At 34.3% G+C, this 24,947-nt stretch overlaps 1 protein-coding gene and 1 non-coding gene across 2 annotated transcripts; one reads left to right on the forward strand and one right to left on the reverse strand.

Annotated features, from left to right (window-relative positions):
* Positions 1-733: 733 nt before the first annotated feature.
* Positions 734-841, reverse strand: LOC112788258 (small nucleolar RNA R71). The gene has a single exon (XR_003195630.1). It is a non-coding gene; the product is annotated as a small nucleolar RNA R71 (small nucleolar RNA).
* A 10,954-nt stretch (positions 842-11,795) lies between these two features.
* On the forward strand, positions 11,796-24,751 carry LOC112783224 (protein NRT1/ PTR FAMILY 1.2). Its single transcript, XM_025826049.3, has 5 exons — positions 11,796-12,096; positions 21,127-21,241; positions 21,599-21,816; positions 22,693-23,228; positions 23,741-24,751. The coding sequence occupies exons 1-5, from the start codon at positions 12,058-12,060 to the stop codon at positions 24,591-24,593; spliced, it is 1,761 nt and encodes a 586-aa protein (XP_025681834.1). The 5' UTR covers positions 11,796-12,057; the 3' UTR covers positions 24,594-24,751.
* The last annotated feature ends 196 nt before the right edge of the window (positions 24,752-24,947 follow it).

Consider the following 24,947-nt stretch of genomic DNA (forward strand, 5'->3'; position numbering starts at 1 on the left):
ATTCCTCCCCCATCTCATTCTATTTATTCATTCATGTCCTAACATCTCATCTCACATTCCAATCCTCACAGTTGTGTTTCTTCCTTTACATCACATCCTTTATCTCCCCCTCTTCTTCTACTTACAAAGGGATCCCTATACTGTGGTATAAAGGATCTCTATTATTATTATCATTTTTCTGGCCATTCTTCCTTGTCATATGAGCAGGAGCAAGGATAAGAACATTCTTGTGGGAGCAGATCCAGAACCTGAAAGGACTCTGAAGAGAAAATTAAGAGAAGCTAAAATACAACAATCCAGAGATAACCTTTCAGAAATTTTCGAACAGGCAGAGGAGATGGCAGCCGAAAATAATAATAATGAAAGGAGGATGCTTGGTGACTTTACTGCACCTAATTCCAATTTACATGGAAGAAGCATCTCCATTCCTGCCATTGGAGCAAACAACTTTGAGCTGAAACCTCAATTAGTTTCTCTGATGCAGCAGAACTGCAAGTTTCATGGACTTCCATCTGAAGATCCTTTTCAGTTCTTAACTGAATTCTTGCAGATATGTGATACTGTAAAGACTAATGGAATAGATCCTGAAGTCTACAGGCTCATGCTTTTCCCTTTTGCTGTAAGAGACAGAGCTAGATTATGGTTGGATTCTCAACCTAAAGACAGCCTGAACTCTTGGGATAAGCTGGTCACGGCTTTCTTAGCCAAGTACTTTCCTCCTCAAAAGCTGAGCAAGCTTAGAGCTGATGTTCAAACCTTCAGACAGAAAGAAGGTGAATCTCTCTATGAAGCTTGGGAAAGATACAAACAGTTGACCAAAAAGTGTCCTTCTGACATGCTTTCAGAATGGACCATCCTGGATATATTCTATGATGGTTTATTTGAGTTATCAAAGATGTCATTGGACACTTCTGTAGGTGGATCCATTCACCTAAAGAAAACGCCTGCAGAAGCTCAAGAACTCATTGACATGGTTGCTAATAACCAGTTCATGTACACTTCTGAAAGGAATCCTGTGAGTAATGGGACGCCTATGAAGAAGGGAGTTCTTGAAGTTGATACTCTGAATGCCATATTGGCTCAGAACAAAATATTGACTCAGCAAGTCAATATAATTTCTCAGAGTCTGCATGGAATGCAAGCTGCATCCAACAGTACTCAAGAGGCATCTTCTGAAGAAGAAGCCTATGATCCTGAGAACCCTGCAATAGCAGAGGTTAATTACTTAGGTGAACCTTATGGAAACACCTATAACTCAACATGGAGAAATCATCCAAATTTCTCATGGAAGGATCAAAAGCCTCAACAAGGCTTTAATAATGGTGGAAGAAACAGGTTTAGCAATAGCAAGCCTTTTCCATCATCAACTCAGCAACAGACAGAGAACTCTGAACAAAATGCTTCTAATTTAGCAAATCTAGTCTCTGATCTATCTAAGGCCACTGTAAGTTTCATGAATGAAACAAGGTCTTCCATTAGAAATCTGGAAGCACAAGTGGGCCAGCTGAGTAAAAGGATCACTGAAATCCCTCCTAGTACTCTCCCAAGCAATACAGAAGAGAACCCAAAAGGAGAGTGCAAGGCCATTGACATAAGCGCCATGGCCGAACCTGTGAAGAGAGGAGAGGACGTGAATCCCAAGGAGGAAGACCCCCTGGGACGTCCAGTGGTCAATAAGGAGCTTCCCTCTGAGGAACCAAAGGACTCTGAGGCTCATCTAGAGACCATAGAGATTCCATTGAACCTCCTTATGCCCTTCATGAGCTCTGATGAGTATTCCTCTTCTGAAGAGAATGAGGATGTCATTGAAGAGCAAACTGCCAAGTTTCTTGGTGCAATCATGAAGCTGAATGCCAAATTGTTTGGCATTGATGCTTGGGAAGTTGAACCTCCCTTGTTCATCAATGAACTAAGTGATCTGGATCAACTGACATTGCCTCAGAAGAGACAGGATCCTGGAAAGTTCATAATACCCTGTACCATAGGCACCATGATCTTTAAGGCTCTATGTGACCTTGGTTCAGGGATAAACCTCATGCCCCTCTCTATAATGGAGAAACTGGGAATCTATGAGGTGCAAGCTGCTAAAATCTCACTAGAGATGGCAGACAGCTCAAGAAGACAGGCTTATGGACACGTAGAAGATGTATTGGTAAAAGTTGAGGGCCTTTACATCCCTGCTGATTTCATAGTCCTGGATACTGGAAAGGAAGAGGATGAATCCATCATCCTAGGAAGACCTTTCCTGGCCACAGCAAGAGCTGTGATTGATGTTGACAGAGGTGAAATAGTCCTTCAATGGAATGAGAACTCCCTTGTATTCAAAACTCAAGGATCTCCCTCTGCAACCATGGAGATGAAGCTTGAAAAACTTCTCTCAAAGCAGAGTCAACCAGAGCCCCCACAGTCAAACTCTAAGTTTGGTGTTGGGAGGCCACAACCAAACTCTAAGTTTGGTATTGAACTCCCATATCCAAACTCTAAGTTTGGTGTTGGAGAGTTTCAACAAAGCTCTGCACATCTGTGAGGCTCCATGAGAGCCCACTGTCAAGCTATTGACATTAAAGAAGCGCTTGTTGGGAGGCAACCCAATGTTTATCTAATTCTTATTTTTATTGTTTTTCATGTTTTCTTAGGTTCATGATCATGTGGAGTCACAAAATAAATATAAAAATTGAAAACGGAATCAAAAACAGCAGAAGAAAAATCACACCCTGGAGGAGCATCTGTCTGGCGTTCAAACGCCAGAACAGAGCATAGTTCTGGCGCTGAACGCCCAGAATGGGAGCATCCTGGCGCTGAACGCCCAGAACAAGCATGGTTCTGGTGTTCAACGCCAGAAATGGCAGCAAAGGGGCGTTGAACGCCCAAAATGAGCACCAACCTGGCGCTGAACGCCCAGAGTTGTGTGCAAGGGCATTTTGCATGCCTAAATTGGTGCAGGGATGTAATTGCCCTGACACCTCAAGATCTGTGGACCTCACAGGATCCCCACCTACCTCCACTCACTCTCCTCTCTCTTCTCAATCATCCTCTATTCCCAATAAACACTCTTCCCTAACATCTCTTTCCCACCCAATCCCACCCATATGGCCGAATACACACTCCCATCCATCTCCTCCATATCTTCTTCAGTCTTTCTTCTTTTGCTCGAGGGCGAGCAACATTCTAAGTTTGGTGTGGTAAAAAGCATAGCTTTTTTGTTTTTTTTCCATAACCATTGATGGCACCTAAGGCCAGAGAAGCCTCTAGAAAGAAGAAAAGGGAAGACAAAAGCTTCCATCAAGGGTCTATAGCTCAGTGGTAGAACATTTGACTGCAAATCAAGAGATCCCTGAGATACCTCAGGGGATACATCTTCTTCCACACAATTATTGGAAGCAACTAAGGGTGGAACATCAAGAGCACTCCATCATCCTTCATGAAATCAGAGAAGATCTAAAAGCAATGAAGGAGGAGCAGCAAAGACAAGGAAGAGACATAGAAGAGCTCAAGGACATCACCAAGGTGGACTCATTCCTTGTTCTTACTTTCTCTGTTTTTTCGTTTTCTATGTTATGTGCTTATCTGTGTTTGTGTCTTCATTACATGATCATTAGTAGTTAGTAACTTTGTCTTAAAGTTATGAATGTCCTATGAATCCATCACCTCTCTTAAATAAAAAATGTTTTAATTCAAAAGAACAAGAAGTACATGAGTTTCGAATTTATCCTTGAACTTAGCTTAATTATATTGATGTGGTGACAATGCTTCTTGTTTTCTGAATGTATGCTTGAACAGTGCATATGTCTTTTGAAGTTGTTGTTTAAGAATGTTAAATATGTTGGCTCTTGAAAGAATGATGACTAGGAGACATGTTATTTGATAATCTGAAAAATCATAAAAATGATTCTTGAAGCAAGAAAAAGCAGCAAAGAACAAAGCTTGCAGAAAAAAAAAAGAAAGAAAAAAATAGGCGAAAAAAAAAATAGAAAGAAAATAGAAAGAAAAAGAAAAAGCAAGCAGAAAAAGCCAATAACCCTTAAAACCAAAAGGCAAGGGCAAATAAAAAGGATCCCAAGGCTTTGAGCATCAGTGGATAGGAGGACCTAAAGGAATAAAATCCTGGTCTAAGCGGCTAAACCAAGCTGTCCCTAACCATGTGCTTGTGGCGTGAAGGTGTCAAGTGAAAACTTGAGACTGAGCGGTTAAAGTCAAGGTCCAAAGCAAAAGAAGAGTGTGCTTAAGAACCCTGGACACCTCTAATCGGGGACTTTAGCAAAGCTGAGTCACAATCTGAAAAGGTTCACCCGATTATGTGTCTGTGGCATTTATGTATCCGGTGGTAATACTGGAAAACAAAGTGCTTAGGGCCACGGCCAAGACTCATAAAGAAGCTGTGTTCAAGAATCATCATACTGAACTAGGAGAATCAATAACACTATCTGAACTCTGAGTTCCTATAGATGCCAATCATTCTGAACCTCAATGGATAGAGTGAGATGCCAAAACTATTCAAGAAGCAAAAAGCTATAAGTCCCGCTCATCTGATTGGAGCTATGTTTCATTGATAGTTTGGAATTTATAGTATATTCTATCCTACTTGATTTTCAGTTGCTTGGGGACAAGCAACAATTTAAGTTTGGTGTTGTGATGAGCGGATAATTTATACGCTTTTTGACATTGTTTTTTAGTATGTTTTTAGTAGGATCTAGTTACTTTTAGGGATGTTTTCATTAGTTTTTATGTTAAATTCACATTTCTGGAATTTACTATGAGTTTGTGTGTTTTTCTATGATTTCAGGTATTTTCTGGCTGAAATTGAGGGACTTGAGCAGAAATCAGATTCAGAGGTTGAAAAAGGACTGCTGATGCTGTTGGATTCTGACCTCCCTGCACTCAAAGTGGATTTTCTGGAGCTACAGAACTCGAAATGGCGCGCTTCCAATTGCGTTGGAAAGTAGACATCCAGGGCTTTCCAGCAATATATAATAGTCCATACTTTGGCCTAGAATTGACGACGTAAACTGGCATTCAACGCCAGCCTTCTGCCCAAATCTGGCGTCCAGCGCCAGAAAAGGATCCAAAACCAGAGTTGAACGCCCAAACTGGCACAGAAACTGGCGTTCAACTCCACAAATGGCCTCTGCACGTGCTACACTTAAGCTCAGCCCAAACACACACCAAGTGGGCCCCGGAAGTGGATTTATACATCAAATACTTACTCATGTAAACCCTAGTAGCTAGTTTATTATAAATAGGACCTCTTACTATTGTATTAGGCATCTTTGGACGCCTGGTTCTTAGATCAGAAGGGCTGGCCATCTCGGCCATGCCAGGACCTTCACTTATGTATTTTCAACGGTAGAGTTTCTACACTCCATAGATTAAGGTGTGGAGCTCTGCTGTTCCTCAAAGATTAATGCAATTACTACTGTTTTCTATTCAAATTCTTCTTATTTCCATTCTAAGATATCCGTTCGCACCCAAGAACATGATGAAGGTGATGATTATGTGTGACGCTCATCATCCTTCTCCCCTATGAACGCGTGCCTGACAAACACTTCCGTTCTACATGAAATAAGCTAGAATGAGTATCTCTTAGATCTCCTAACCAGAATCTTCGTGGCGTAAGCTAGAATGATGGCGGCATTCAAGAGAATCCGGAAGGTCTAAACCTTGTCTGTGGTATTCTGAGTAGGATTCAATGATTGAATGACTGTGACGAGCTTCAAACTCGCGAGTGTTGGGCGTTAGTGACAGACGCAAAAGGAGGGTGAATCCTATTCCAGCATGATCGAGAACCGACAGATGAATAGCCGTGCCGTGACAGGGTGCGTGAGCATATGATTCACTGAGAGGAGGGGATGTAGCCACTGACAACGGTGATGCCCTTGCATACAGCCAGCCATGGAAAGGAGTAAGACTGATTGGATGAAGATAGCAAGAAAGCAGAGGTTCAGAGGAACGAAAAGCATCTCCATTCGCTTATCTGAAATCCCTGCCAATGAATCTACATAAGTATCTCTATCCCTTTTATTGTTTATTTTAATCTAATAAAATATCATGTTTAAATCCGCCTGACTGAGATTTGCAAGGTGACCATAGCTTGCTTCAAGCCAACAATCTCTGTGGGATCGACCCTTACTCACGTAAGGTTTATTACTTGGACGACCCAGTACACTTGCTGGTTAGTTGAACGGAGTTGTGTCCACACATAGTAGAGAGCCATAATAATGATTCCATACAATAACAAAGAGTACTACATTAATGTGATCACAATTTCGTCCACCAGTACCCATTTGAGAGGATGATTATTTCATTCAAGTGCACCGTGAAGAATAGAGCTCGGATTGAGGGTAGCATCTGCGAAGCATTCCTAGCTAAGGAAACATTCATATTTTGCTTATTCTATTTTTAGCCTCATGTTGAGTCACGTAGAATAAGGGTTCGAGGGAACGATGAGAGGGGAGAATCCTCATCAAGTAGAATAACATATCCAATCTTTGCTCCGAAATGAGCCGCAATGGGTGCGAGCAGTGACTACTGGTTAGAGCAGAAGAAAATCGATGCTGCACATCTGTATGTGTTCCTTAACTATGACCAGATTTCACCCTACCTCATGTGAGTTTTTTAAGTCTTCGTAAATATTACAATCAGTAAGATACTAACTTCTTAATCTAATCAAAAAAATTTTATCCTATTCTATCATATAGGTTATTCTAAGCGGCAAATTCCGATACCTCATTGAACAATTTTTCACATTGGTTCAGAGAATACGTCAACGTGCATCTAACTGACACAACAGATTGGGAACTAGTTGCACTTAGTTGGGCCCAATGAATAAGGACATTAGCTATCCGATATACAATGTTAATGGATATCAATTCCATTCTTTACAATGGTCAATTGAAAAAAAAATAGATAATCCTGGAGTCTAGGTTTGTGGGGATTTAGGCGGTGGTCATTTTGATTGCTTTGGTGTGTTGCACAACATAATTCAATTAGAGTATTTCTGTTGCACTACGTATAAGGTGTGCATGTTTAAATGTGAATAGTATGATCCAAGTTCGCGACAAGAAACACGAAAGCACAAGGACTACGATATCACTGAAGTTAATGTAACCAGAAAATATAGGCACTACAATCCTTTTATTCTACCTCAAAATATATGATAGGTATATTATTTGTCTTATCCGGGTTCATGCAAGTCTAGTTGAGTGGTTGTGTTTCTGCATCGAGTCTGATAGGACAGAGGGTCTGAAACCTTACTAGATTGATGACCCAACTCCTTCGAAAATGGTGGTTGATACCGATGATTCAATCATCCTTAGGTCGGCTATTATGGATGATGACACCATTGACCTTGGAATAGATGATAACACAATACGCCAGAGGATGATGATCTTTAAAAAGAAGACTAGATCGATGGTGACAAAGAAGAGGAAGACGAGTTCGATGATTAGGAAACTACCTCGAAAGAGGAGGATGGTGAACCAGAGGAAGATGATGAATCTGAATAGGGTTAATGCAAATATAGTTCTACCATACATATTTCTTTACCAAACTTTGAAAAGAATGTAATATAAGTAGCATTATTTCAGATATTTTAATTACCATCATTCCGTATTTTTAATTTGTATATTTGATATTTCATATCAGGTTTAAAGCATTATTTTTCAATTATTAATTATCAAGGTACATTATAGATGGACGAAAAAAGATTATTAAAAAAAATCTACCGTCGGAATTACCGTTGGAATATACCGACGGTAATAGCCCAACCAATTTTCCAAAAAAGATTTAAAAAAATACTTCCATCGGCATTACTGTTAGATTGATCCACCGGTAAGATGGCGCGAAACTTTGCTTTGGTGCCAATGTTACCCTCGGAAAATTTCCGACGGTAAGTTACAATAGATTTTGTTTTCTTGATAAACCATATTCCGTCGCTAAATTCGACACAAATTACCGTCAGATGCATAAATCCGACAGTAATTTGTTACCAGCGAGATTTATTCCATCGGATAAATATCGACGCAAAATACAACGGTAAACATTGTACCGTCATATTCATAGTCACTCCATGAAATATCACTCCCTGATCCATCACTATTAGGCTCATAATCATCATCATCCGAGTCATTCTCACTCCCTTCTTCATAGTCATTATCACTCCCCTCTTCATGGTCATTATCATTCACAGTAGTTTTTTTTATTTCAATGTGGACAATTTTGTTTTAGGCTTTATGAGCTTTTTTGCCCTGTTTTGAAGTTTGGGCCTTATGCCCAACAATGGGCCTTCTCCTAGGTCCAACAATTACCCCAATCCTAGGCCCAACAATTGCCTCACTTCCTTCAATAGATCCAACTATATCTTTCGCCACAATTTCCTTAATTGTACATGATTTGGTACATATATCACATTTGTGAACTACAAATAGCTCCACATATTCCTCCCTTGTATTAATTTTTGCCATCTCCATTGCATCCATATCAATTCTAACTATATTTAACTCTTCCTTTATACTTACTTTAAGAGATTTGATCCACACTGCTGCTATGACATTATCCAAGATCCCTTGTTTAATGACAATGTCAAGAGCCTCAATCTTACTCCACCGATCTTCATCACAATAATCAATAATTGTAGTCTCCCCACCCAAATAGTGCAGGAGTTCTCCATCAAAACCAAACTTACCATGGTAATGTATCTTCACACTAAAATAACTTATTCCACTGTCAACTTGTCAAATATTTCAGAACACAGTCATAACATGCATTAAACATTGTAAAGAAAGTTAGCAACAAACAGCATGCATCAACATTTTTCATCAAATGCGAGGTCACACAATATTAGGGAAGAAATAAAAAAACTCTTCAAAGGCCACTTCGAAAATCCTATCAACTAAGCGAAAGAACACCACCTTTTAAACAAAAACACCCAAAACAATTGTTCTTTAAGCACCAACGTAATGCATCCACATAAACGAAGTGAAGAAGCCTGCATACCTTCAAAGGTCACATTTTAGTGACCCGTAACTCTCGATTCTACTTAGAAGTTCAAATAATCCACCAACGAGCACTATGGTTCATGTAAAGTGACGACGATGATTGTGAAGTGATAATGATTTTAACTTAGGGCTGGGTTTTGTAATAGAGAGGGAAGAAGAAGTGTTTGCAAGCGTTAGTTTTTTCTCAGACACGAAAATGAGCATATGTGGCTTTAACTACAAACGTGGTTAAAGGACATGTTAGCTCCTCCGTTAAGTGTTAGTGTGGAATTTGATGACAGGACAATATTAATGTCATTTAAATTTTTTTGAGACAAAAATAAGATGATTTAAACGTTAGGGATCAAAATAGGATTCACCCTAAACCTTGAGGACTAAAACAATACTTTATCCTATATTAAAATAAAGAAATATCTATGTTCGACAAAATAAAAAAAAAGTATTACAATATTCAATGTCTTGGTTTAGATAAAAAGTTAGAAAAAAAAGAGACAAAAAAATACTATTTAATCAAAACAAATAAAAATAATAATTTATTTTACAAAATATATCTTTCACATGACTTATAGCAATACCAAACTATGAGTTATATATATTGCTCACAATAAAGAAGACCTAATAATGCTATTCCAAGTGAATTCTATAGCAAGTGAGTATTTTTTTCCTTAAATGAATAGACAAATTATTATTTTCTAAAACAAAAAATAACACTTTATTTATCAAAATTAATATTTTTTTTAAGTTAGACACATATCGGATGAATCAGACCTGATTTATTATACGTCATTAAAATTTAGTCCGATTTGCTATCAACTCAAAAAATCTCTAATACACTCTTATTTTGCTGATTTGTCAGTACTTCACATAGCTATAACAATCACATACACATTTGCAACATCAATTTAGTAGATCACTTTTTAAACATTCATAACCAATTATATTATATTTAAAAAAAAAAATAGTAATATCACTATTTAAACAAATATAAACAAACAAATCACTTGTAATTAAAATGTGAAGAATGAAGGTTATACTTTATCTATATATATATATATATATATATATATATATATATATATATATAGATGTCTATTTTTATTACTACTTGAGTCTTGCATTCTTTTTTAGTAAGTAATCTACTTTAAACTGCAATTCATTTGTATATGCTTGAAATAATATAATAAATAACAAAACAAAAAACAACAAAAAATAAAAACCTGAAGAAGGTAGGTAGTGCACCAAGATAATGAAGATGATGGAAATGATTATGATAATGGTAGTGGTGGTGGTTGTGATTAATAAGGCAGTGATGAAAATCAAAGATGAAAATCGAAAATGAGAATAGTGAGATTGCGGCTGTAGAAGAGAGGAAGAGCGAGAAGAAAAGGGAGAGGGAGAAGGAGAGGGGGTGAAGTAAGAGGAAGTGGGAGGGAGGATCATCGTTGTTGGTGATGTTAATGGTGAAAGGACAAGCGAATAAATCTTAGAAGATGATGACAAGGGAGCACCCAGATTGAGTGAAGGTTTCTTGAAATGCCGGCAAATCAGACTGGTTTGTAACGAAGCACAACATATCGATAAGGCCTGATCTATCCGACCCGGAAAAAATGTTGATTTTGATAAACAGTGTTATTTATTTTTAAGAAATAATATTTTTTCAACTTTGTTAGGTAACCAAATAGGAGTGCAACTAACTACAGTCAACTAGTGAAAAAAATGAGCTCATTAACGAAAAAAACAGTACTCGAACTCAAGAGTCACCCTAATTTTACTTTCACTCTCATTCACAATTAAAAAAATCACAAAAAACCGAAATGTAACAAAAAGAAACATTCAAAATCATTGTGAAAGACTATTCAAAACTCTTTCAATTATAATAAAGAAGAATACATCACTTTTAGATATAGAAACATCCAAAACCTAACAAAAGTATCCAAAATCATTTAAAAAAAAATCAAAACTTAACAAAATGAAACATCCAGAATTATTAGAAAAAGAACATCTAAAAACTAAGAAAAGAAATATTCAAAACTATTTAAAAAATCCAAAACCTAAAAAGAAGAAACATCCAAAATATAAGAAAAAAAAATCCAAAACATATAACAAAAACACCTTCGAAACCTAAGAAAAAGAAACATTCAAAAGTGGTAAAAAGAGGAGCAGGAGAAAAAGAGGGCACAGCATCGCGGGACGACAAGTTACAGGGAAAGGCGTCATGACACGAGAAATTACAGCGGAAGGTGCGCATATCGCAACAAGAGGGTTCAAAGAAGAAGAGTGCAGCGTCGTGAGATGATATGTTACATGGAGAGACATGATGATCTTGGAGGAGGAGGGGCTTGGTGCTGCGGAGAGAAGAGAGAGGGGGGGGGAGGGAGGGAGGACACAGCGGTGCACGAGAGGTGATGGACCTTGAGGGCGCTCGAGTGGAATTGCAAAGGGAGGTCACAGCGTCGCGAGAGAGAAAAATTGGAGAGGAATGTCACATTAAGAGTTGAGGTTTGATGACGCGTGTTTCTAAATCTAATCCTATTTTTTAAAAATTTCAAAATCAGAATTTTTTAAACATTTTTAAAAAATTGTTCAAATTGACTAATACATGGAGTTAATTACCTATAATTTTTACTTATTTATTTTATTCATTTCATAAAAAAATTCTACAGTGATGGCATGGAATACGTCATAGGGACATCAACTTATCAAGTTGTAAGTTGCAACCAATTTTTGCAATGACAAGTTTATCCTTTGAGAAGTAGTGAATTAAATCCTTAAAATAATTTGAAGGATCACCGCGTGATCCTCGAGTGGTATCATCAAACCTGAAATCAAATCAAATAAAATATCATTAAAATTGATGGTAAGTATTTAGAAACGCAGAAATCAATGGTCCTGAGTTCTTTGCATTCTCTCTGAACCCTTTAGCTTTAATTCCTTCAACACCGATCTTCATCCACATTACTCTTTGGATTTTTCATGGAAACCTCAACGCTTCATCATAGCCCTAATTTTGGGCTAATTATGTTACCAAATATGAATTTGAACATAGCCACAACCTACCTTCAATATGATGTTTATCGCTACTTTTGGTACACTATTCATACTGGTATGTATTCATAATTCTCCTCTCTTTTTGCACTTTCTCCAATTTTATATAGTATTGTATTTGATTTGTTGAGAAATTAATTATTCCACACTCATTATTATAACCAAGAAACCTTTCAAACAATTAACTTGTAAGTTTTAATTGGAATTCTTTTGTCGCACCTAATTATAATTAAAGACTATCACGTTCTTCATTTTTAGCTTATTATATATATATGGCGGGGCGCTCAGTACCAAACTCTTAACAATATTCTATTTCTTCCACTAAAAATTAAAAAAAAAAAATTCATCATATATAATCTATAAAAAAATAAAATTATACTATATTAACCAAATTTATATTCATAATTAATACACATATTTAACTTATAGAAATGTAGAATATTAATACACTAGTAAAAAAGTAAATTAGGTACCCTCCCATTGATCATGCAAGTGGTGTATGACTTCAAATTAACATAAGATTAGTGAGTATAAGAAAGAAAGAACCAGAGTTACAATCTAATTCAAGAATGTAAATAATAACATGAAAATAGAACAAAACTACTATTTTTTATCGCAAAAGATTTAAATGTCAATATTAATTATGACTATAAAAGATCCAAATTAACTTGATAGTAATTAAAGCTTGAATTGGTCACAAAAAAGATTGAATTATTGCGACAAAATTACTCAAAAATGATCAACGAAACTATTCAATGAGTTGCCCATTTTAGTTAGTTGTGTCGAATTAATCCAATATGTGATGATATCTTGTTATTTTATGTTTTTTACTGTTAAAATAGTTAACAATATGATCAGAAATAGCAGTTTATTTAAGGATAAAAGAAACAAAAAGAAAAAAATGAAAAAGCAATCTTATTCAGTCTTCTTGCATCAATCACGTAGTTTCTTCTAACAGTAGTAATAACATTTTTTTTAGACGTGTAACAGTAAAAAATTTTATTTTACTTAGATAGATTGAATAGATTGGATAGCCTCCAATTTTAGGTATTATATCACACACTTACACATACGTTTAAGAATTTTATTTACTATTTAGTCATAGCCAAAATTCAAACTCAAATATAGTATATTAAGAGGTAATCTAACCACTCAGTTAAGTATTTGTTTGTTTTATTAAGTTGATGATAAAATAAGATTTTTTTTAATGAAAAAAGACTTTTTTTTTATTTTTTAGTATGTTTAATAAATTTTAATAGTAAAATTAAAAATATTTAAAAAATAAAAAATATATCATTTTTGAGAAACTATAATTTACATCTTTTTTTTTTTTTAAATTTTCATGTAATAAATAAATAAAAAATTACTTTTATACGATTATACTTAAACATAATTGATAAATAAAAATATTTTTTTATATAAAATATCTAAATATAAAATTACTTTTATTTTTCTATAAGATCTTTTAAAAAAAAATAAGTTTTCGTAAAAACTTCCCAAAATAAACCTAAAGTCCCAATTGTATCACTTGCATGTAACAGTAAGAATTTATCCAACTCCCAAATCCTATTTTTCTTTAATTTTTTGGATGGATCCAATTCCAATATTCAAATAGTGTATTATATATAGTCACCAAAAAAAAAATAGTGTATTATATATTTGGGCTAGATTTTGGTATAGGCCTGCAAACAGGGACGGACCTATATATATTGTAGTGGGGCGCTTGCCCTCACTACAATTTAAAATTTTTTTTAGTAGTATATGATAATAATATTTATTTGTTCTATTAAATTATTGAATTTGACCCCACAATAATTTTTACTTAACTTTTGGTACTTAATAGTCAATTTAAAAATTTTATATTAGATGTTTATTAGAATGATCAATTTTTAATTTAAATAAGATTGATGTTCTTTCTTAGAAATGAACTCAAAAGATATTATTTATCTTTTCTTAAAATTAGTTTTAGTTTTTCCTGTAATAATTACATTATTTGAAAAAAAATTTTCAACTATGAATATCATTGAGAGTTGACTTTTGATTGTATGAAAAGTAAATTTTTAAATAATTATTTAATGATATATATAGAAAGAAGGATATTTTGATTGTATTGAAAAAAAAAGATTACTCAATTTTTTTTAAAAATATAAAACCTAATAAATAGAATTCTAAATTATATATTATTTTTTAAATGACTATTTTAGTGTTTTAATTTTTAAATTATATATTTTGAAGGTTAATAATATTTTTACAATAACAAAATATAATTATAACAATAATTATGCTATATGTACATAAAAAGTAACTATCCGTATAGAATACATATTAAAATACAAAATACACATTGAAAATGAATTAAACAATAAATATATTTATACCCAAATATATAATGGCTAATGAATAATTTAATAGCTAATTTTTATACACATATAATATTTTTATTATAAAAATTATTAAAATTTATCTATCTTGTATCCTAAAAACACATATTAAAATTACAAACTAAGAATATTTTTTATGAAAATATAAAAAAATTTAAGTTTTCAATGCATTTATTTTGTAATTATTAAATAAAAAATTTTAAATATTTCACTAATGATAAATTTGTCAAAAACACATATTAACTAAATCTAAATTATTATTATATTATATATATTTTCACTCCACTGTCAGGGCCTGCAAATTATGGATCTTACAATCATATACCACCAGCCCAACTAGGTTGTTCCATTCGGACCACACTTTTCATTACGTAGTTCCGCTGTGCTGTATCTTGCTAATTAAAATAAATAAAAAAAAATTGCAAGATGTAAATGATACATGTGTTAGTGTTCGTGATATAATGACTATAATTAGGGGTGGCAACGGGGCGGGTAGGGGCGGATTTTTGCTCTACCCGACTCCGCCCCGCCTGACAAAAAATTCGCATAAAACCCGTCCCGCCTTACCTGCGGGTAGTAAAATGTTAAACCCTAATCCGCCCCTGCGGGTACCCGTCCCGCCCCTACCCGCCCCTATAATTATTAAATCCAACAAATAAAATAAAATTTTAAAAATTATATAACCACCATTTACATACATAACATAAATTAAAGTAAAAATTTATATATGATATAATATTATTAATCATTTTACTAATTATTTTATATATGTTACATATATTATATATTAAAAATATATATATTTATATATATATTATATATACCGGGGCGGGTAGGGGCGGGTTTAACCTAAACCCGACCCCGCCCCGCCCCGCCCAAGAACCCGCCCCGTTAAAATCCGCCCCGGTGCGGGGGCGGGTAATTACCCGCCCCGAATGGGTAGGGGCGGGATGGGTACCCGCGGGTTCGGGTAGTGTTGCCACCCCTAACTATAATTGAGAGTTATTGATTCATTTGACAAAAAAAATAATGCATATTATTTATACCAAAATAAAAATAATAATAAATGTTATGATATCTATGTTATAGTAATTATAGTATCTAAAAAAATATTGTTAAAATTAAAGTAATACTTTTTATTATTTAATAATATTTTTAATTAAAAAATAAAAAAAATTAGCAAAATGTAAAAAAGAAATTAATTTCTAACAATACTTATATAATAATTATAACCACCGTAATTATTGGGCACCATAAACTTTACCTACATAAATAGATTAAAAATATGTGTTTTATATTGTTCTAAAGTCTCTTTTATTTGGCAATATGTAGCGGCTATGTGAACCTAGAGACATATTCTACTAGTCTTGGCTATGATTTTCTGATCAAGCAATTAGCACCGATTCACAATGCTAATCACACATAGGTGGATGATTTGTCACAAAGTTGGTCAGGTGGAACTAGATTGAATTTTAGAGAGGGCCAAAATTTAATTTTGCAATAAAAAGAAAAGTAAAATAATTTTTTTAAGAAAATTAAACTAAGATTTGTATACAATTTATAAAAAAAAATTAAAATTTGAGGGGCATTATCCTTTTTTTTGTTGCATGAGGTTTCGCCCTTAATTTAGAATAATTATCTTTATAAAATATATATTAAAATATAAAATATTTTAAATAATTATATATTTTTATATAAATATATAATAATTTGTTTGATGATTAATTTTTTATATATATAATAAGTTTTAAATAAAATTAAAAAAATTCTATTTAATTTATGCCATCAGTTTGATTTATTAAATATTAACTTAACAGGTTAAATATTGATATTTCGTGTCTTATCACATCAACCATTTACGTTGTTACTATAATACTTAATGTAGCAAATTAATGACAATAGTTAAAATAAAATAATGACAATAGTTAAAATAAAAATATTTTAACTTTTATTGAACTAATAAAACTAAAAGATATAACATTAAAAAATGGGCAAAGCACATTAATAAATTCTTTGAATCACAAAATTACATAGATCTCTTAAAATTAAAAACGTTACATACATATTTTTATAGACATTTTTATGTATATCAATCAAATTGATTAAAGTCGATTTAGTCATTGTAATAGTAAATCGAATCAATTAAATTCGAACTATTAGGATTATGCATAGATCGAATAGACTAGATTCGATTTAGTTGATTTTAAAGTCCATCCATAGTAAATCAAAATTATTCACTTCGAATTACACACGGTTTTTGCTCCTAATAATTCAAATTGAGTGGATTCGAATTAAGCACTAGTAAATCGAATGGACTTACTTCGATTTACATTGAATGAAAGCTAGTGGTAAATTGAATCTACTAGCTTCGATTTAGTGTTTATATACTTATATAAAGAATTCGAATCAACTTGCTTCGAATTACATTTCACCAAATCTCACCTCCTAAAAATAAATTTCAAAGAAAATTTGCGCCAAAAAATCGTAGGATTAAAATTGTGAAAATGGAAGACAATCCGAACCATATCTATCAGTTAGATGACGTCGCCCATATTGATGGTTCCATCCATGAAGAGGTTAGTTTCTGAAATTGAATATCTATAAAAAAAAATACGTAATAATTTGTGATGTTAAATCGCTTATAATTTTGTTATATGCACTACTGAGATTTTTAAACAACAAATGGTAGTTAGAGTAGTGGTTTAATATTTTGCTAGAATTTTAAAAGTACCAATGCACGATGAGATAGTGATTAACAATGCTTAGTTAGAGTAGTGATTAACAAGATTAGAAGTTTTTTAGGAGTTTAGGTAAATCTAATTTAGATTTCTAATGTTAGATTAAATATGCAGTAGAAGTGACGAGAATTCCTAGAGATCACGAGAATGCCCAGCTGAGGAGTGATATGCTACTGTAAGTAAGACAAGAAAAAAGATAATGACTCCGTATTTTCACCCTTCACTAGGAAAAATGCAATAGGAACGATATTAGAATTTCCATCCTGATCGGAACCAACAAAGTTCCCCCATATTTGCCGCACAAATGGGTCCTGTCAATACTGACCAACAGCTTACAATACTTGAATGTCTCGATGCACGGTGGGAACGACTAAAAAAGATAGTGAAAAAATGTTGACTCCTCGTCAACCTAGCCTCCAACTCGCATAAGACTCATCTTCAGAACTATGACACTGCCTGGCATCATTATTTGCACACTAAGCAGCCATCTTGGTAGCTCATTGTAGGCCTCCTCCAAATTTCCATATATTTGCGCGACGACCTTCTGCTTAGCCAACCACACTCTCCTGTACGTAGGTCTGAACCCAAAATATACCTCAGTCACATTCTGCAGAACCTTGATAGACACAGCCGCATCAGCTCTGATCATAGGAAGGATGAAGGCAAATATCACATGATAGTCAAGCTTCCTGTAATCACTTGAGATCGAGGTCGCCAAACATGTATGAGGTCCGTTATACCGTCTGACCTCCCAGATACCCTTCCACCGCCGTAGAGTGATCTGAATCAACTATCTGTAACTATTTCTGAACTCCTTGCACTTGCCATAGTACTTGTCATGGTCTAATTCTATTACTTTGTACTCAACCCCACGGCAAATGCTATAAGCCTTCACACATAAGACAAGTTTCTCTTTATTCTGAAACTGCTGCCCGACTTAAAACTCTGCTAGACTTGTGGTGTCCTGTGAATCTCTAGCGCCAAATCCGGATTCTACATCCAGTAACCCCTCCGGTCTCATCGCATATAAATCTAGAGCAGAAAAGTGCGGTGGATACTGCTGAGTTTCCGAACTCGATGCTCCACCAGCCCCAACAGAAATACTCCTTTCTAGTTGTCATCATCAATCGTGCTGGCTCGACATCATCGTCATTCCCAAGGACATATTTTACCGCATCCAGTTCTCCAACTGTCCCAAAAATCGAAATCATAACAGGGGTATTTATGTTTTAACAGGAGTATTAAATCTAATGTTTTTTATACGATAAAAACATAATTACAAAATTCAAAATTATGTAAGGATCAAATTAAAAGTTTTTAAATTATAAAATTTAATTACAAATTTGATAAAATTATAAAGATTTAAATAATTTAACCTATAGTAATGTTAGGAGAACGAGTTAAATCCTAAAGTGGTCCCTGAGACTCACGGAATGCACTGATTTTGTCCTTGACTTTTCAATTGCACTATTTATATCTCCGAGATTTAATAGAACGCACTTACTTGGGGGAGTAGATCCTCTCCAGTGAAAAAAAAAACTGGATGGTGTACAGTGTTTAATCTAACCATTCATTACTCTTTCTCTCTTATTTGTTTCTGGTCCCACTTATAGAATCAAAGGTGAGAGATCACATTAGATTCTGTCAAGTGTTAAAAAAACTGGAGAGGATCAATTTCCCTTAGTTGGTCCCTTGTCTATTTTCCAGCTAATTTGTTTGCCGTCGAGAATGACATGGCAAATGATTGCCACTGGACAACGTGAAATATTGTCGTATTGATTTTGGCGCTAAACCCCTAATGAAACGACATCGTTTTCAAGACTAAGAGAATTAAAACATTCAGATTTTCCATATCAAGATGTTAGGATTGAGTAAAATATTTTACTTTTGAAGAAGATGAAGACAAAATGATCACTTTGCTAGGGGGTTTGAATGTTTTAACTTTTTTAGTGTTGAAAACTATGTCATTTTATTAGAGGTTTAGCACCAAAATCAATACAATAACATTTTACATTTCTAACGTGGCCATTTGCCATGTCATTTTCGGTGGCAAGTAACTTGGCCGAAAAATAAGTAAGGACCAACTAAGTATATTTTATTTAATCTTAAAGATCTAAATAGTGCAATTAAAAAGTTAGGGTGTATTTTATAAATTTCAAAGACCACTTTAGAATTTAACTTTAGAAAAACTCATATAGAAGTTCTAAAATTAGAATTTGCAGTGAATTTTTTTAATTTTTTTAATTGTTTTATAAATTATGATCTTTTATCATTTATTTTTTTATATATTTTTTTATCTTACTTAAAAAATATAAAATAAAAAATTACACTTTACCAAATAATTAAAAAAAGAGAAATTTTGGGAACCAACTATAACATAAGCCAACTCGATTAACTCTTCTTTGTTTTTACTTTTAAAATTTTAGAAAATAGAAATAGTGAAAAGTTGTTTTATTTTTTTTATGTAACTAACATATTTTTCAGCTAGTTGACTATAATTGACTATATCCAAATTGATTCTCTAGTGAAATCCATAAAAAATAAATTAAAAGCATCCATTCTCATTAAAAAAACGTAATTGTTAACAGAAATTATTTTTAAAATAAAAATAAAGATGATATTTTGGTTGAATATTGATATTTAAAGAGTATTATAGTATTGTGAATGTATAAAAAATTTGTCAATTATCAAAATGATGATACTAGGGGTGGCAAGCGGGAAGCCCGCCCCGCCCCGCCCCGCCTAGTGAGGCGGTCCCAGAATCCCAGCCCGCCCTGCCTAACGGCGGGCTGGCGGGCTAAACCCGCCAAATATCCTCTTTTTTTTTTTAACTATTAAATAATATATATAAAGGTATAAAAAAATCTCTTCTGTTTTTTACTTTTAACTATTATAATTTCTAAAAGTATAAACAAATTATAATTTTTATATTCACAAACATTAAAGTCTTTGTAATTATAAATATCTAATAAACATAATTAAAAACCAAATTTTCATCCAAAAATAATTATAAATATTGTTCACAAAACAAAATAAACACAATCCAAAACATAATTATAAATATTATCTCTAAAACAAAATAAACATAATCCAAAACACTTAATTTTCATCTTTATTCTCTTGTAAGTTGGGTTGGGGGAAGTTGGATTTTGGCAAAAAAAATTGTAAAAATACCCCTTGCAAAAGAAACACTAAATCCGGCCGGGAAGCCCACCCCGCCCCGCCAAAGCCCGCGGTTTAAACGGTGCGAGTTAGGCGGGCTTTTACTATTTGGCGGTCTCAATTGTCCAGTCCAATCCGCCTTTTTTGGCGGACCGATCCGACAGATTTAGACCCGTTTACCACCCCTAAATGATACATGTCCAATAGATATCTTGCGTGTTGCAACATGTATAATTACACCAAATAATCTTATTTTCAAAAGAAAAAAAATAGCTGATTTTTAAATTATAGAAATTAAACGCCATCACATGGCACACGACGGAATCATTTTGCACCGAAAAACATGGTATTAATGAATGGTTGTTTGTTTCTCCATTTTGAGACTTAAACACACGTATCGATTGAAGGAAACTAAAGAAATCTTTTGGTGCAGTGAAGAAAACTATATATTTTAGTAAAGCGTGTATTAGTTATTATTTAAGAGAAGATTTAAAACAATGGAAAAGGGTAGCGTGTCCTGTTATCCGATGTAATGAAGCAGATAATAACCAATCATCTTACGAAATTAAGAGTGCACTCGGCAGTTACGGAAACCGTTTATATCATATTATATATACACGTGTATGTGTAAGATTCTGTTTATAGAAACAGGTGGAGGAACGAGGGTAACAATCTTTTTATGGAACTGTCCACATCCTGCGCCATACAATTATATGAAAGCACTCAATCTACTTAACTGTTTCAGTGTTTAGTCTTCAGTGATTCAGCACCACTCCAATCTCTTTCTTCTGAATTTGGCATTTGCAGATGGGAAGCTTCCCAGAGATAGAGCATGTGGTGGAAGTTCCACTTCTCTCCAAGGCCACTTCCACTACTTCCCACAACCACAAGGGTGGCTTCAGAACCTTGCCTTTCATCATAGGTAAACAATATCAATGGTGCTAAACTCCAAAGTAGTTAGTGAGATTGGATTCGATGCGTGCACTAAAATAGTCTTCCAAATCTCAATTATACTAATTATGTCTCGGAATTGACAAAAGTGTGTCATATTAGTCCTAACGGCAGGATGAGTCATTTGATGAAAAAAAAGGTTGAGAGAAGATGGTGCTTTTTTGTCGATCTAAAAAACGTAATTGGTGCAATTGAGATGTCAAAGACTATTTTACGTTACGCGATCAGTGCCATTTGGGGCTTAACTCTGGTGAATGATGTAGGAATTTCATGTTTGATATAGATGTAGTTGGGTCTAATAATTAATTGATGTGTGATTTTGTGGCAGCAAATGAGGCATTTGAGAGGCTGGCTAGCATTGGACTAATGCCTAACATGATATTGTACTTGACAAGAGAGTATGGGATGGAAACTGCTGCTGCCACCAATTTCCTCTTGTTATGGTCTGCTGCCACCAATTTCACACCCCTCATTGCTGCTTTACTTGCAGACTCTTGTGTCGGTCGATATTCCATGATTGCTTATGGTTCTGTTACTAGCCTGTTGGTAATTTCCGTTTCCTTTTCATCCGTTTACTACCCATCAAATATTAGGTTACTACTCAGTTTGTTGGATAGTTTTGTCGAACTAATCCAATCTAATCGAGTTAGATTGTATCTTTCATACGCAGCTATCAAAGTAAAAAATGACACTTTCCTTTAATTTGGAAAGTGAGTGATATTAAGTATATGAAAAAGTACTGGAAGCCAATTGTAAAATTAAAATTTAACCCTCATTTTTTTGGAAGATTTAGTATTTAGAGTTAGAATTTAGAATATAAAATTTAGGATATAAGTTTGAAATTTAGTGTTTAGAATTTAACGTTAAAAGGTGTTGGCTGATGTTGGCCGAAAAAAGGTGCCTATCTAGTTGAACTCGAGGTATATTTAGTAATTGCTGGCACTCATATGTTACTGAGTACTTAGTTTTGGAAAGTTTTCAAGTATACCGATATACTGGTGTTTCAGTGTTTTTAATCGTTGATCTTAATTATATATATTATATACATTTTTTATAATTAAAATCAACGGTTAAAAATCACTGAAACACCGGTGTACCGGTACACTTGAAAGTTTTCCCTTAGTTTTACTCATAAGAGTGTTAGCGTAATGGGCTAATGGCAGTGGTATGCTATGGCCTCTGAGAGAATCTGAGTTCTATTCTTAAATAGAACACCAGTTGGAGGGATTGTATCTTGGAATTTATTTTGCCAATTTTTGTGTCTTTAGTTTTTATTTACCAAAACCAACTTTTACCTTCAGAATCACTTTTACAGGAACTACTAAACATAATTCACTTTATTTTTAAAAAATCATTAATTCTATCATGAAGCAGTGATACAAAGTTAGAAGTTTAATTGTTTTTATCATCTGGATTGAGTAGGGAATGGTTCTTCTATGGTCAACAACCATGATTCCAAGGCAAATTTCTAACCAATTAACCAATGTCTATAACTCCACTTCAACAATGCAACTTTTGATCTTACATTCCTCTTTTGCCCTTATGGCCATTGGAGCTGGAGGCATAAGATCATCCTCTTTAGCCTTCGGTGTTGATCAGTTAAGCATGAAGGACAAAGATGGGAATGTTAAGGAAAGTTACTTCGGATGGTACTATGCTTCGGTCACATTGTCGATACTTCTTGGTCTAACTGGTGTTGTTTACATTCAAGAAACCATGGGATGGAAAGTGGGGTTCGGAATTCCTGTTATCTTAATGTTCATATCGACTATATCGTTTTTCTTAGCTTCTCCATTTTATGTCAAGCTAGAGACCAAAAAGAACATGGTGAGTGGGTTAGCTCAGGTCATTGTAGCCTCTTATAGAAATAGACTTGTTCAGTTGAATCAGGAATATGGAAATTTGACATACTACCACGAGAAGGATTCGATTCTCCTAGTGCCAAGTGAAAGTTTGAGGTATGATTTGGTTCCTTTTGTCTTATTTATCATCATGCATTGGATAAGATCAGATTGCTATGGACATAGTTACTAATTGCATCAAATCAGAAACTTTTTTTTAATCATGAAATTCTGAAATTGTTCGCTAGCCTCTTGATCTGACTTTATGGAAGATAAATTCATGGACTAAAATGAGCACATTTGAAATTTTAGGAAATTTTACACTGTACGGAAGCATCAAACTGAAAATGTTATATTATATAAGTAGAGGCTTATATAGGGAGTAATGAGGCTCGAATCAGTTAATATGGTTGCAACTGATCTAACAGACTTTGGTGACTTAGGGAACAAGTTGGAATTATAACGTGTTAGTCTGTGATCTCTAGGTAGTTATAAATACTCTTATGTTTTGAGTGATAGATACATTGAGATATACTCAAATACTAGTGTGAATCACAACTGTCGTCAATATTAAATATTCTTAGTTTTCTCTATGTTTTCATTCTTCTTTGCTGTACAATTCTGACTAGGTTTCTCAACAAAGCATGCATGATTAGAGATCCCTCACAAGATCTCAAACCAGATGGAAGGCCTTTGAATCCATGGAATCTTTGCACAGTGGATCAAGTGGAAGAACTAAAGGCACTTCTCAGGGTAATTCCAATTTGGACAGCAGGAATCATGCTCACTGTGAATGTTAGCCAAGGTTCTTTCCTGGTGCTCGAGGCATCGTCCATGGACCGCCACATCACTTCAAACTTTGAAATTCCTTCAGGCTCCTTTGGAACATTCATGATTATATCGGTAGTACTTTGGGTTATACTCTATGACCGTGTTTTAGTCCCGGCTGCATCGTTGATACTGGGACGGCCGGCATGCTTAGGATCAAAACAGAAAATAGGACTTGGCCTATTTTCATCTTGTGTTTCAATCGCATCATTAGCAATAGTAGAGAACATTAGGCGTGGGATTGCAATCGATCAAGGCTATTCGGAACAACCACAAGCCGTGGTGAACTTGTCCGCCCTATGGCTCCTGCCACGGCAAATCCTTGACGGATTGGCCGAGGCATCAGCCTGCATTGGACAAAACGAGTTCTTTCTGGCCGAGCTTCCCCAATCGATGTCTAGCTTGGCGTCCACGCTAGGTGGCCTGGGAATGTCTCTGGGGAATTTGGCAGCAAGTTTTGTTCTGAGTGGTGTTGATGGTGTTACTGGAGGAGGAGGAAATGAGAGTTGGCTTTCAAGCAACATAAACAAGGGTCATTATGATTACTATTATGCATTCATTTTTAGTTTGTGCTTTGCAAATTTTGTATATTTTATTTACTGTAGTAAAGCTTATGGCCCTTGTAAGGGTAATGGAAAGTATAATTTTAAGTAGATAAAGATAGATAGAGAGATATACAGGTGATTGCATCTTAAAGTTATCCATGGCCTGATGCTATTAGCTTAGATGAATATTATATCGTTAATGTACCAAAATTAGCTATAGTAAATATAAAAATAAAATAAGAAAATGGATGATATCCTTTCTACTAAGTTGATTTGTAGACTTGTAATCTTTCTAATCATGTTTAGTATATAAAGCCACACATATTGTTGCATTAGAAATATATTATCGGATAACATTTAATAGAGGGGAAAACAGCAATTTTATTAGGGAACTAATCTTATTAATTAATAACCCATGAGCAAAGATTAAGAGAGAAAATTGAAAAAAAAAAGAAAATTTTAA

Source organism: Arachis hypogaea, chromosome 20 (assembly GCF_003086295.3).
Source record: "Arachis hypogaea cultivar Tifrunner chromosome 20, arahy.Tifrunner.gnm2.J5K5, whole genome shotgun sequence".
NCBI classification, from domain to species: domain Eukaryota; kingdom Viridiplantae; phylum Streptophyta; class Magnoliopsida; order Fabales; family Fabaceae; genus Arachis; species Arachis hypogaea.